Source organism: Cydia fagiglandana, chromosome 3, assembly GCF_963556715.1.
Source record: "Cydia fagiglandana chromosome 3, ilCydFagi1.1, whole genome shotgun sequence".
Taxonomy (NCBI): domain Eukaryota; kingdom Metazoa; phylum Arthropoda; class Insecta; order Lepidoptera; family Tortricidae; genus Cydia; species Cydia fagiglandana.
This window is the reverse complement of record NC_085934.1, coordinates 14,279,675-14,294,995: the sequence shown is the minus strand read 5'-3', so window position 1 is coordinate 14,294,995 and position 15,321 is coordinate 14,279,675. Positions and strand designations below refer to the sequence as shown.

The window sequence follows — 15,321 nt, the reverse complement described above, 5'->3', positions numbered from 1 at the left end:
TCGCGCCGCACCGCGTTCGCAACGAGATCGCTTACGTAGGACACTTCTATGGGCATCAAAGGATTGATTTCGCCGCGCCGCGCCGCGCCGCGTTCGCGCGTTGTTCGCCTACGTAAGACGTAGCGTTACGTACCGATAGGTACTTAATTTCTCTGCTTAACCAGCCTTTTTCCAAACTATGGGTCGCGAGCGAAATCTGAGTGAGGCCTACGACATGCCTACCGATCGGGTTAACCGCCGGTACATTTCATGCTCCCTATTAAAGATGGTCAAGAGGTGGGTCCCGTTTTTGGTATTTTTTATTAGGCTGGTCGGAGCCCAGTCAACTTTGGGAACCACTGCTCTAAACATACCATACCATACATACGTATACTATTCACTCGTCCGAGTTCGTTTTCTTTTGTTGCCTATTTGTATTTTACCACACACGTGATAACTATAAAAAACCGGGCAAATGCGAGTCGGACTCACGCACGAAGGGTTCCGTACCATAATGCAAAAAAAAAACAAAAAAAAAAACGATCACCCATCCAAGTACTGACCACTCCCGACGTTGCTTAACTTTGGTCAAAAGTCACGTTTGTTGTATGGGAGCCCCATTTAAATCTTTATTTTATTCTGTTTTTAGTATTTGTTCTTATAGCGGCAACAGAAAAACGGTTCGTGAGATACAGCCTGGTGACAGACGGACGGACGGACGGACGGACAGCGAAGTCTTAGTAATAGGGTCCCGTTTTACCCTTTGGGTACGGAACCCTAAAAACGAGGATGTAGACATTTAGCCTGGCAACTTTTGATGCTGTTATAATTTCGTTTACCTATGTATAATAAGTGTTAACACTTTTTACTTACACCTATAATACTTTGAAAACTAATTTACTTTAACGTCGTCCCTGTTATCTTTATTGTAGCGAGATTAGAGAGATACGTAGATAGTTATTAGACACGCGCTGAAGGAAGCGAAGGCTTTAGCAGCAGTGATTAAAATGCAGAATTACAAAATGGCATTGCATTGCATGCAAGCAAAGAGGATAGTAAGGTAACCAAGAAGGTAGACAAGCAAAGGGGGGTGCGGGGCATCGTTCTCAAAGACCGGTCTGCGGGTTGCGCAGGCGGCGGCGCGGTGCGGTGCGGGTGCGCGTGGGCAGGAGGCGCGGGGCAGGGGGCGCCCGAGCGTGCGTCAGTCGCGCAGCGAGCGCTAATCCACAAGTACGTCGGGTGGCGCTCCGCCGACCCGTTCGCGTGCTAGTGTTGTGTCACAACGGTGGGCCAAGTCGGTTTCGATACACATTCGTTCCGGCACACACCATGGCTCTAAACTCTGATAGTGAACAGAAATCGAACCTGGTCCTGCGCGTGGACCAGGATTCGGACTCAGTTCTACAGTCATTGTTTGACACAGTGCTTAAACCAGACTCGAAACGACCGCTACAGGTGCCTCTGCGTATGCGACAGCTTCCAAAGTCGTTCTTTAACCCGCCGTCGACCGGTTCCAAGTCACCGTCTGTGTCTCACTCGCGAGAGAACTCGGCCGACTCGGCGTTCGGGTCGTCGTCGGCGACAGGAGCGACACCAGTGTCGCACTCTAGGGCGCACTCGTCGCCAGCGAGCCTCCAACAGACGTATGCGGCCGGCCAACAGACTCAACAACCCCCTCTACACCACCAGCATTCAAAACAAAGATCATATGACGTCGGCTCACACATCCCGGATGAACTAGGCCCTCTGCCATCTGGATGGGAACAGGCGCGCACTCCTGAAGGACAGATATACTATCTCAAGTAAGTTTTTTTGTTATTTGCGTCTTTCTCAGATGAAAGGATTGACTTTGTTGTCAATAACAAGAAGCTGACTGACATACCTACATGCGCAATTTAAAAACTATCCCTATGGTAACGTACTTTTTAGAACATTTATTTTATTTTTAGTTATATATAAATGTACTAACTAATGTATTGTTGGCTTCGATGGAAACTCGACACTTATCACCGTTGAATACCCTTGTTTGCTTGCCTCTTTGACATAGTTTCCACGTATAATCAGCCATATGGTCATTAAACTTTAGATTATGGTTCGTTCACTCCGAAGCACCTGGTTTGTATTTGTGGAATAAGTTTTTTTTATGAATGCTCCTAGTATTAGGTACAGCGGCACCCGTTATCCATCCCGGATATCTATGTATATCCTATATGATCTCATTTCATACGGTTTATCTAGAGCTTGGTAAATAGTAAATGACATTTTCACCTTGGCGGTGTTGATTTGAAAGGTGTATGTTGATAACTTTGTTTTTCCACGTTTATTTTAGGTACTAACTACAGATGGTGTGCATAATTATTTTCCATCGTATTTTCACGGAAACGTACTAACGTGTCTTGCTATTTCAGTCAGTTTTGGTACGTATAAAAAGTACTGAAGTTGTCTGAAGTAGCATGACAAACAGGTACGAACGTTTCCGAGAAAATACGATGGAAAACAATTATGCACTACATATGTACCTACATTTTTTCTTTCTGTGCGGCAAATTATCAATTAATCAAATGAGGGTAGATCATAATATGCGTTTTTGAGTCGGTTGTTGTTGTTCTGCCAACCTACTGGTCATAAATTCAGAATTTTAGATTATAGTTTCTTCAACAAACTGAAACTGAAGCGCTGGTGGAGAGCGTGCGACTTTCAATCCGGAGGTCGCGGGTTCAAATCCCGGCTCGTACCAATGAGTTTTTCGGAACTTATGTTCGAAATATCATTTGATATTTTACCAGTTGCTTTTCGATGAAGGAAATATCGTGAGGAAATCTGACTAATCCCAATAAGGCCTAGTTTTCCCTCTGGGTTTGGAGGTCAGATGGCAGTCGCTTTCGTAAAAACTAGTGCCTACCTACTCCAATTCTTGGGATTAGTTGTCAAGCGGACCCCAGGCTGCCATGAGCCGTGGCAAAATGCCGGGATAACGCGAGGAAGAAGAAGTTGCGTCAACAAACTACTCTATGAGACTGGCTATCACTGCAAGCCACTCATACATAACATTAATTAAAAAGGTTACTCCTATATACCATGCTATTCGTTACAAGTGGTATGGTATCTCTAATGATACCGACTGAGCTCAGTAAATAAACCTCCACTGTCACCCCCACCTGTCGGCATATTGCACATGCACAACGCACGACGGAGGCAAAATAGTACTTCAACTATGATAGCCTTTGCAGTTTGTAAAAGACAAACCACGGTTTACGGTACTCTAAATTAATAATGGAGTTAAAAGTTACAATCCAATAAGTTTTTTTAGCAAAATTTAAATTTTTATCGCCCACTGTACTTTTCTTTCAATAGCTATAGTGACAATTCGACACCTTACAAGCTCGATGGTACCAAAACATTGCTTTGTCATCTAAGTTAGATACGTAATGTACCTACTTACTATCGAACCACTTGATTCCTGACCCACTGTGAAACTTTATACATTAACTACCTCGTTGGAATTACATCGATTTTAAAAGTAAAATGATTATGTTATGACTGTGAAAATCTTGTATGGTGGGGTCACAAATTTAGAGTGTGTCATGCTTTGTCGCACTTGTAAATTCGTACTTCGTACGTAGGTGTCACAGGGAGGCAACACGTCGAACGTGGTTCACGGTAGGTCCTCCGTTTTAGCGAATGTATCTACCTACTAAATTTCAGCTTAATCGGACGTTGGGAATCTTGCATGAAGCAAGATTTGACCTAAGCCACTTACCTAACTAACAAACAAACTTAACAAACACATTATGACCTAAATTAGACCTTGTGAAAATTATCATAATTACTGCCATTGCCACGCACTTGACCGGTGATGGATGGGCTGATGGGTAAACATGCAAAATAATAATTCGTACAAAGTTCCAAAATATTATGCTCTCACACTTAGTGTGTAATTAGTAATTACTTGTCTCATGTCCCTGCTTTTGATATGATTGATAACATTCAACTTCGCGTAAGGACAAAAGGGTTTATCCCCTCACCATGATAATATTGATAATGCTATCTTATCGCGATCGTAGGGTTGTAGAGCTCGTATAATAACAAATGAAGTGATAACATTAAATGATGATTCACTCTTCACTCTTACTATTTACCTACTTCTACACTAAAAAATTATGGAAAACAATCGTAATGTATTTATTAGAAAGTTAGGAGCACCAAACACGAGCTGAATTTGTCAAATATTAAGAGCGTGAACTCTAGGGATAAATTCAGATATTTCGTGATATATTTTTCTCTGACATATTCTTGGTTACATCCTCAGCAACTGCTGGCTCAGTGGCTGGTATAAAGACTGGCATCCTAGTTCCAAGATCAGTTAGGTACCAACATAAAACATTTACTCATAATTCACTTATGTTGCAAAGACTTCGGAGATGGTAATTCATTAGATTAGATCATCTAGAAATTGAACATATCTTTAATCTCTCTAGGATTAGTTTAGTACATATCTAGAAACCGAATGGTGCTTGATGTCATTGATAGACGATAGCGTGGTGATAGCCTCCTGGAATAGGCGTGTAATTAGTAATGGTTACATATTTACATACGCACATACATATTAAAGATTGATTCTAGTAAGGCGTAAATGTAATGAGCCGATGAGAACATACAATGTATAAAACGATCAGACAGATGGAGAAAATACAACATGCGCCTACTCAATTCATAAGTATGTTACCTGCTATCCGGAATCCTGTTTATAGGCAAATTATAGTTGGTCAAACCAATTTGTCAGTCAGTAAGAACCAGGAAAAGATACTCATCCTTTTCTTTTGGGTGCTAGTACTAGTGTAAGATAAAGATAGTATGATTCTCTCTGTCTATGAAATGAGACAGTCCTTTGACAAACTATAAATTTACTCCTAGTGGAGAAAAAGTTAAACTGCCATTTCTTACTAAGTACAAACTTGCCGTCTAAATATGGCCACAGAAAAAAAATCTGTAGTTTTCAAATTTTTGCAGTAGATCATGCATAGATGTTTCTTGAAGTACAAAATTATTTTAATTCTTGCTAATAGATACTCTTGTCAATAAAAATCATACAACCGAATTGATAACATCCTCAAAGCCACTTTATAGTTTGATTTTATAAAATGAAAGTAACTTTTATGAAGCGCTGGTGGCCTAGTGGTAAGAGCGTTCTACTTTTAATCCGGAGGTCGCTGGTTCAAGCCCCGGCTCGTACCAAAGAGTTTTTCTTTTCTTATGTACGAAATACCATTTCATATTTGCCAGTCCAGTCGCTTTTCCGTGAAGAAAAATATCATGAAGAAACCGGACTAATCCCAATATGGCCTAGTTTAACCTCTTGTTTGGAAGGTTAGATGGCAGTTGCTTTCGTAAAAACTAGTGCCTACGTCAATTCTTGGGATTAGTTGCCAAGCGGATTCCATGACAAAAAAGAACGCGAGAAAGATGAAGATGAAGGCGATATACTCCGCGTTAGAATCAGCTTACGACTTTGTTCCGATGGCTATTGAGACAGGGCCTTGGGGTTCAGAGGCTCGTCTTTTTTAGAGACTTAGGGCGTCGTTTGCGCGAGAGGGACTGTGATCCTTGCTCTGGGTAGTATCTGGTCCAGCAAGTCACTATTGCTGTCCAGCGGGAATAATGGGGACTTTTGAGCCGGGTATACGTTTCAGGGTGGGTTATTTTAGTTTTATTTTGGACCTTTATTATTTAATTATTACTGAGGTATTTTATTTTGATTCAATATATCTAAAATTATGAAGTGGTGGGTACTAAAACACTAAACCAATTACATGAAAGTCGCGAAACAGTGTTGCTCACTCGCACTGGGCGCCCATGATTAATACCTCGCGTCGGTTCGTTAGCGTACTGCCGGGTTGCCAACGCGGAAGACCCGCAAGTAAATTGCGCCAACGCACTTCATAAGCTCCCTGAAAATATTGATATTTTGAATATCAAAGATATTTAATTTAGACCGGCGGCAGTCGTGCGCCTGACGCTGCGACTGCGAGGAGCTCGCGATGGGCCATTGCAAGCGGGGCGTTTCTTCCGCGTCAGTAAATAAACAGCCGTGGTGCGCATCGTTTCTTAATTGCGGGCCGAGGCGATGCTTTATAAGCTCCATAACGTCCGTCGGCGTGCGTCTCGCCTGAGAAATATTTGCTTTAATTATTATTGGAATGGAGTGGTAATTCTCAGTGGTTTTGTTCGGCTAGACTTGGCGATGTTCCGAAGCGGGTAGCGATGCAAATTGCCTTGGCGGACGCCCAATGCGGCGCCAGTAACTTCAGCAGAACGGGTAGCACCCAGGTATTGGACGAATCCTGAACTGCTTCTCACTTTTCTTCGTACCAATTTTCACTTTTATCGACGTTGTATTCAATCCATTAGGAGCGTTCTATCTAATTGCGATTAGGACCAACTGCTGATCTGAAAATCCTAATACTGTAGCATTAAATTTACCTTTTTAATATGTTAGGTATGTTTGCCATAACAGTTTATATGTAGGCGGTTCATGTCAACCATTCATGTCAAGTGTATAGTCAAGTCTTTATTTTAGGTACCTACCAACAATCTAAACTACAATACAAATGTAAGGAAGGTAGTTTGCGGTCCTGCGGTCCTTCTAAGAACATTATTTGTCATTCCGTTATTTTGTTTTGCATTCAACGCTAGCACACGATTTTACGAACGGGACGCCAAACAAAATGTCTGCTTGACAGTTAACTTCTCATTTGAACCTCGCAATACCTTACATACCAATAAGGAGGCAATAGCGACATACTTATTCAGCTTATTTTTCTCCATTTTGTTGTTACTACTGGATATAAAATGTTCAATAATTCTTTTGTTTAGCTTATCCTTTATTGAAGAAATATTGATAACCAGGTAGCATACGAAAAAATTCTACATGTTTTTCGATGATCACAAATTTAAATGAAATGGACACTGACTGCTGATTGTACTTCATGCAATATATCCTTTTATGGCGATGTCCTTTGAATTCTTAAACAGAGGAACTTCTTGCATGGAATACAAAATAATGTTAAACGGCTCAGAAAAAAAGTCGAGTGTAAGTTGTACCTGCTTTTGTAAGCTGCTTGTTTGTCTTCTTCTACAACATACAATATAGGTATCATAGGAATATTGAAGTTTATATGCGACGTAGAGACTGTTTAAGCAACTTCAATAGGTATTTCATTATTAGTGTCGTTTTCTCCTGGTACATCAATCAAGTAACGTTCGTTGTCTCACGAAATCCTTATAGTCTCAAGAGTTCATTCAACTGGGGTTTATTTAGACACAAAAAGTCCTGAGAACGTGTTAAATAATCTGAAATTAAAACGATTAATGGAACTTATGTTAATTAAAACTGCTGCGCATTAACGGTAAAGTATCTTTGGCCCGACAGTTGCGCATGTGGCAGGTAGGCCGGGTACATGTTTGTATGGAGAAAGGAATAGCCTCTCGCTCGGACGTCTTTGGCAAGGCCGTTCGCGGCCTGTACTCGTTAGAGCCAACCGAGCGGCTTGTCTAGCAGTCCGGTTCGATTCGAACCACTTCATATGTATACTTAATATAGCGTATTGTAGATTATATTCAACTGGCGCTATAGCTAGCTCACGTTGATCATACAGCTGTGTATTTGTATTTAGCTAATTACAAACGTTAACTGTAGCCACTCATTAGAACCAGTTAGATCATAATGAACAACATATGCACCAGGTAATACTAATCATGGACTGAGTTGTCAGGATTCATAGAAAGTAAAGAGAGTATGCGCAACAGTCGTTAATTTAGAAAAGGCGAGCCTAATTAGCTAAAACCTCACGACAGCTTCTGAGTAAAGCGCGGAGTCACATGCATGCACACAGCACAACAAGTGGACTTATCGCCGAGTGGAGTGCGTTCACAGCGATAACATTAAAATACAGTCCACTATCGCTGTACGCCTTCTGAGAAGTCAGGCGTGAGGCCCGTGAGCGACGTCGCGACAGGTAGCTGAGGCTAACGGCACTCTGCGAATACTATTTTCGTTTTAGAACAAAATAATGTGCTTACTTTCTCTTAGTTAGCGGAAAGGATTGATTCGACTAAGAGGCAGCTGTTATTTGTTTGTAATATTATTTGGTGTCAGATAACAAAATTACTTTTTCTTTAACTATTATTTTCTATAGCTTCTTGTTTAGCTTATGTATGAGGTTTCTTAACATGTATGTATTGACTATGTATTCAGTATAAAGTATTCCACGTTAAAATCAAAACACACTTTGTGTACTAGTTTATTATAAAACACATATCGAGGAAACCAGTGAAAGTCAAATTTGTAAATAGGTCATTTTTGACACGGACAGTTCATATCAATAACTAATGCAGATCTAATTCATAACCTGCTATTAAAATCAGAATACGCCTGCATATAACACTACGCCTGTACTTCAACTTAATGCCGGATTGTGTTCGGGGACTCCCGGGGGTGGAACCGGAGACGGACATGCGCAAGCGCAAACGGCAGGCATTATTTTGATACTGCTCTATTACAAGTATTGCGTCAAGCTGAGCATTACATTAATTAATTTGCACATTAATCGTACCGATTGTGCAACAAATAAACTGTTCATTCATTGTTAACGATACATTGCAAGTTTTTATAATATATAGTACATTATAATACTATAACACATATAATACATATTGTAGTGTCGTATTGCGAATACTTATAAAGGGGGTTTAACTTATGCATATGATGTATGACATACATATCTTCTTAAGTAAAATAATTTAAAAAAAACCGGGCAAGTGCGAGTCGGACTCGCGTACGAAGGGTTCCGTACCATAATGTCCATAATGCAAAAATAGGCAAAAAAAAACTGTCACCCATCTAAGTACTGACCCCGCCTGACGTTGCTTAACTTCGGTCAAAAATCACGTTTGTTGTATGGGAGCCCCACTTTAATCTTTATTTTCTGTTTTTAGTGTTTGTTGTTATAGCGGCAACAGAAATACATCATCTGTGAAAATTTCAACTGTCTATCTATCACGGTTCGTGAGATACCTACAGCCTGGTGACAGACGGACGGACGGACAGCAGAGTCTTAGTAATAGGGTCCCGTTTTACCCTTTGGGTACGGAACCCTAAAAATCATATTTACGGGTTGTCTCATTCATCACCAGCCGACATCGGGAATTGCGTTCTGACTGCTATCTAGTGGGTTCCAAAGAAAAATTATGATTATGAGCATAACCAGCGCCGCATTGAGATTGAGCATTCCGAGGAGTTTCTTCGCAGTTATTGAGGTATATCTATATTCTTCCGGTATCGGTAATTCAAAATCAATTAAATTAAAAGAGCGTTCTTTCATCTTTAATTCTGGAAATGCAGTTACAATTCCTCATGGGTGTCCATGGGCGACGGTAATAGCTTACCATCAGCCGACTCGTCTGCTCATTTGCCTCCTATATCATAAAAAATACTTACTATAGTTAATATATTATATATCCGATGCATTAGTAGGTAAGTACACGACTTGGGCAAGGAATTATTACATAGTAAATCAATGCAAACATATTTTGCAGGAACTGCCTAAGGTACTCTCTTCACGAATCAAGTTAAAATCTCCCTGCGACATCTACATCCTTATGTTGTTACACTAACAATAAATTGAAAATAAACCTTATTGTTTAGTGATAGAGTTGATATTCCAACAGTACAGCCACAATAACAAAGTACCTCAGTTTCCACGCTCTGATTACTGGATGTTGGCTCCTAGACGGCGTCTATCGCCGATCAGAAACTTAGCACGACGGGGATGGCCCGAGAAATCGATCCAATGTTGGGACAGTTGATCATTTTGGGAAATTTATCTGATGTTGGACAGCTAATCATTTTACTACGAAAATGATTTTTTATATTTATCAGATTTTTCTAAATGATATATGATATGAGGCAAACGAGCGAATTGGCTATGGTGTAGAAGTCGCTTTGACGTTAAGAACATAATTTATATGTTTTAATTTTGGGAAAGATTTTTTAACTTGAAATCAATAGTGTGTAACCATTCAAACGTTGAGATAAATTGTAAAAATGTCAGACTTGGGATCGAGAGTGAAGTTTCGAGAACTCTTGTGTTACTTCTTTCTTGTGACTGAAACACTTAAAACAACTTGAAATTGTTTCAATATTTGAAACATAATTTACTGAATGCATTTATAATCTACTGTGTTAAGTATAACATTCACAAACTGTAGACTTATAGCCGCGGCGTTTTCAAGGGCAGATCTTTGTTCGCTGTGTGTGCACTATACTCTCTTGTAGACACAGATGGGTCTCGTCGGCCTGTGTCATCGGTATTAATGTGCTTTAATATTATGTGCCGTGGTCAGCGCATTGCCACGATAAAGAGAGAGACGGAGCATTCATCCAGACCACACCGGTTGAACCACCTCTACGTGGTACTGTTATAGTAGTACAAAGGACCGTCTTCAGAAACAACTTTCATAGTTATTGTTTACTTGAGAATCTCCGACAATCACATTATCTGGGAACAATATGGTTTTATGTTTAAGTTCAGTTAGTTTACATTTCTTGCTATGACCTTATAAAATACGTATAACACGATCCTTACCTATAGGTCAGCCAGGTTATAACCTCTGTAGCGTAGCTATTTTTATTACAACACCGTAAAATGGGGTGAGTTGGGTGAAATTTGACTTTCAAACCTCGATAAAATTTTATTTTTACATGTGAAAACTGAATGGTGTATAATAAGTGGTTCGGACGTTTGTATTTTATTTTGGGTAGTTCCATTTCATAACTTTGACGATAAAGAGGAAAACCCACCTCACCCCGTAGTGCCTCGTATTTGGGGTGAGAGGGTTTTTCATACAACGGTGATTTTGGAAGATTGTTGGATCGATTTTTTTTATTATGCGTATTACTATAGCCCCATTTTAAATTGGAATACATTATTTTTGTAGCAGTAGCCTTAAAATCGCTTCTCACCCCCCTCTCAAACCTTCTCTCCCCATTCATAACCCAACGCTCCCCGCGAAACCTAATCACCCCGTTTTACGGTACCTATATCCAAAGGTTGCACCAGTTTGATTACATTGTGTTGAACAAAACCTATAAAGTTTAGAGACACAGTACCTTATATTAGATTTTTGATTAACACACATATACACAAATTAAATTCAGTACTTGTTTTTTTTTATACTAACGTTTTAGTAGCTAGAAAAACACGACACTAATATGTATATGATAAAGTCCACTTGTTATTACTTATTAATTCCTTAGATTCTATATAAATAGGTAGCTTACTTAACGAACTTTTTGTTTATGTCTCATTTTATAGGCTGTATTTACAGCTACATACAGATTAAATTTCGACTTGTCAACACACACAGGAATGGCGTACCGAGAGTGTCGCTGTATGCTTAATTGTAGGATCAAAAGGGGTTAAGTGTAGACATACATTTACAGGCGCCTTAGGGCCTGCTGGCCGCGTCATTCCCTAGAATATATTGGCGCAAATATGCGCAAGTACTTCGTGTTGTCATGGTGTTCTTATTCTAAGTAACAACCCTTCCCTTAATTAATCTTAGTGGGTACTTTATTGACACTAACTGTTTTATGCGTTTTTTAACAGAAAGCCTTTTTTATTAAGCCTATTACTGCATTCTCATTGAATAGGCAAACTTATTATATTTTATATCAAATGAATACGACCACTAGAAATGGGTATAAATTGTCATGTAAGATTTGATTACATACTAATTTCAATTATAAGGCTTGCGCTTTTCGTTTGCCATCTTGTCTAGGTTTAGTGGCAACTGTGCAATAATCTAGGTGCACTTAACTTAGCTCATACTGTATTCTCATTATACCTACGCCATGACACAAGCCCTATTACTCATACCATACGATATCGCAGCGCGGTACGATGTTTGTTAGGTGGTCACTAACGTAGGTACGCCTTTCTTTATAGAATATTGATAAATTAAACTGTTTACATGTATATATATCTACGTATGTGGTGTTTTTTTTATCAATTTATCAACATAGTGCGTAGTACCAGCTACATGTACTAATGGCAATACATATTAAATTCTATGTTAAATTTGCATACCTACATTTCACTAAAAAATCTTACTGCGAGTCACGCATGGTTCAGGCTTAGGGGATTGGTGATTTCTTTTCACTATGCAACAGCAGCGAATTGAATATTTAACAATAGGATAAATTAAATTAGGAATCTATCAGAGTTTCCAGATTCTTATCTTTATGACAGGTCCACTATCAAAAAGATAAAATTAGTTTTTATGTAAAATACCAAATATATTTTACATGAACGGAGACTTCCAGACACTGATCACAATGACTACACTTACTACTGTAGTCATTCTGAGGGGATTTAAAGGTTACTTAGTTGATTAGAGGTCTAATGGGTAATTTTGATGATATAAAGTGCTACACAGAATAAAGAAGTGGTTCTACTAACCAGCCGTGTTATCTTTTTTGATAATTATGGACCAAAATATCAACGTCGTTTCTCAACTGCTCTCATTTCTTCGAAACAGTGACTTCACACATAATACATTAATTACCGTAAAACGGGGTGAGTAGGTTTCGCGGGGAGAGTTGGGTTACGAATGGGGAGAGAAGGTTTGAGAGGGGGTGAGAAGGGATTTTAAGGCTACTGCTACAAAAATAATGTATTCTAATTTAAAATGGGGCTATAGTAATACGCATAATAAAAAAAATCGATCCAACAATCTTCCAAAATCACCTTTGTATGAAAAACCCTCTCACCCCAAATACGAGGCACTACGTGGTGAGGTGGGTTTTCCTCTTTATCGTCAAAGTTATGAAATGGAACTACCCAAAATAAAATACAAACGTCCGAACCACTTATTATATACACCATTCAGTTTTCACATGTAAAAATAAATTTTTATCGAGGTTTGAAAGTCAAATTTCACCCAACTCACCCCATTTTACGGTAATGGTACGCAATATTTTTTAATATGCGACTTGATACGAGTATTGGAAACCACAAATAATAAACGGGAAACTCCTCAAAAACTATGAACACATATCTAATCAAATATCATTTTTTCATTAGTATAAGTACTTCCTTGTTGAAATAGGACGAAATAAAAGGCGGATATAGGTACCTACCTACGTTTTCTATTTTATATGGATAAAAAAGAGAATCGAAGCGCCGCAGCCCCCGTATGCGCCGGCGCCTCGTGTTTATGCCTAAATTGGCTCAATTTTATCCAACCGATACACTAGTTAGTTTCAGTAATATGAATGAAACATTGTTTCATTTTTTGTATTTTGGGAGAATGAAAGAGTTGAAGTGGTCTTTGATTGTGATTTCTTTTGTATGGAATAAACACCAGTTTAGTCGATCTCTGTCTTCAGTCTTGTTGTGCGCTCGTAGTGGAGGGTCAGAGCGGCGCGCGCCGGCGCCTCGTGTTTACGTCTAATTTTGGCGCGAGCGCGGCGACGCCGCCGCCGCCCCCGCGCCGCCGCACGCTGCCCATTGAACACGTTATTTCGGCACGGTGGCGACCCGACGACGCCACGATTACGCGAGGTTAGGTTAGGGATCCTTTCATAACCTGTAACAATTGATTCTACCAAGACCTCATAGTGCGTAATGGCTAAGAGAGATGGTACTTAATTAAAAACAGAGCTACTGAAAGTTTCAATGATATTTTCTGTATGTTATGACTACTTTGTTATTCACACACTACTTTACGCACTATCACTCTACGTACTCGTAGTACCTACCCGTATAATTATGATGTATATCTTTTTTAAATGATTTTTATTAGGTCTGGATCTCGAGGTCCACCACCGCTTAAAGTATTCGTTTTAATAATTTTTTATGTATTTACTCATATGTACTTCATATCCATTATCCTCCTTCATCACTTCCTCCTCAGTTAATTATGTAAATCAGTTACATATCTTCATACCTCTACAAGTGCCTCTCCCTATAATAAAATAATTGTATAATTTCTAAACTCTTCAATCTCGATAAAATAAGCTACATTTTTGTTAAAATTTAATTGAGTCTGTTTAAAGTGCATTCGCCATTCGTTTTTCACCTCGGGAGTCGTTAACGAGCGCGCATCGTCTGATGTTGCCGCGGCTGGCCTGGCCGCAGGGTTACCAATAACCCGTATCAACATTTATCACAATGTTAAATTTTAAGGACGATCAATCCATCCATATGATACATCAACAGCTACTCTGTATTCTTAAGGCAACTGCCGACATCCGTATTTTGATAGCCGATTTACGCATTGATTGATCATTTAGAGGTTTTGATATCGGTTCCTACCTAATTTTAGTTAATCCAACTTGCATAATGTCATAATGTGATGTGTGTGTGTCTGCGTTGCATAATGTGATGTACCTGTAAATGATTTTGATAATTACGTTCATATTCAGTTCTATTATTATTTTCCAATTGTATAAATCCATAGTCAATCGAGATCGGTAACCCTATACGGGAGGCTGCGTCTGCGGTGTTCCAACTTCTTGGAAGCGATAGCTCGCCTCCCGCGCCCCTGTAATAGCATCCTCATCCTTCGCTAGGACGTAAGTACGCTTTCGTGTCGATGGTTAAAAAACTAGTTTCATTATTGTACGTCGACATCATCATTTATCACGTCATGTACCTACTCATATGGGCGATAAAGAAGTGTCGACTTGTTCTAAGGTTTTCATTTTATTTTGGACTTTATTTATTGTTCAAACTATAAGTAGTGTACACAATTAGGTATGTACTATAAATATGTAGTCAATATGTGATTTTATGATTATGACATTTATGATCAATCATGCATTAATTCATTTTGCAACAAACTAGTTATTGACTTATAAGTTACTATATGTAAGTACTACATGTACAGTCATGGACTTTGTTGAGCCATTTAGGGTTCACTTTAAATTGGACATTTCATACCGTTAGTATTGACAACCAAATTAGCTTGAACCATAAATGGATCAACAATTTAAAGTCTGTGACCATACTTCCGAGTCGATTACACCCGATAATTCCATTCCAGTACTCGGATTGACGTGAAATCACCTGTATATTCAGCAGTGACATTGCAATAAGATTCCTCATATCAACGCTTGTGTTCAAAATGAAATCGTAATAAAACACCATGGTGTTAGTGAAACGTCACAAAAAGATTTACTGCAGCTGATATCGATAAGTGCAGTGCGCTTAGCGCCGCCCTGGGCACTGCCAGTTCGTGTCGGACTTGTTTCATTTTATTTCGGTGTACACCTGAGTTGTT

General features: G+C 39.3%; 1 protein-coding gene across 3 annotated transcripts in view; it reads left to right on the top strand.

Moving 5' to 3' along the window:
- The first annotated feature begins 1,171 nt into the window (after positions 1–1,171).
- The window catches only part of LOC134680147 (transcriptional coactivator yorkie), a 51,797-nt gene continuing 37,647 nt past the window's right edge, over positions 1,172–15,321 (top strand). For 2 of the 3 annotated variants that reach the window (XM_063539208.1, XM_063539207.1), the window contains exon 1: positions 1,172–1,781. In XM_063539208.1, coding sequence (XP_063395278.1) covers positions 1,309–1,781 — 473 coding nt within the window. In that variant the 5' untranslated portion in view covers positions 1,172–1,308. The remainder of the gene's footprint in view (positions 1,782–15,321) is intronic. The other variant, XM_063539206.1, reaches the window with a different exon arrangement.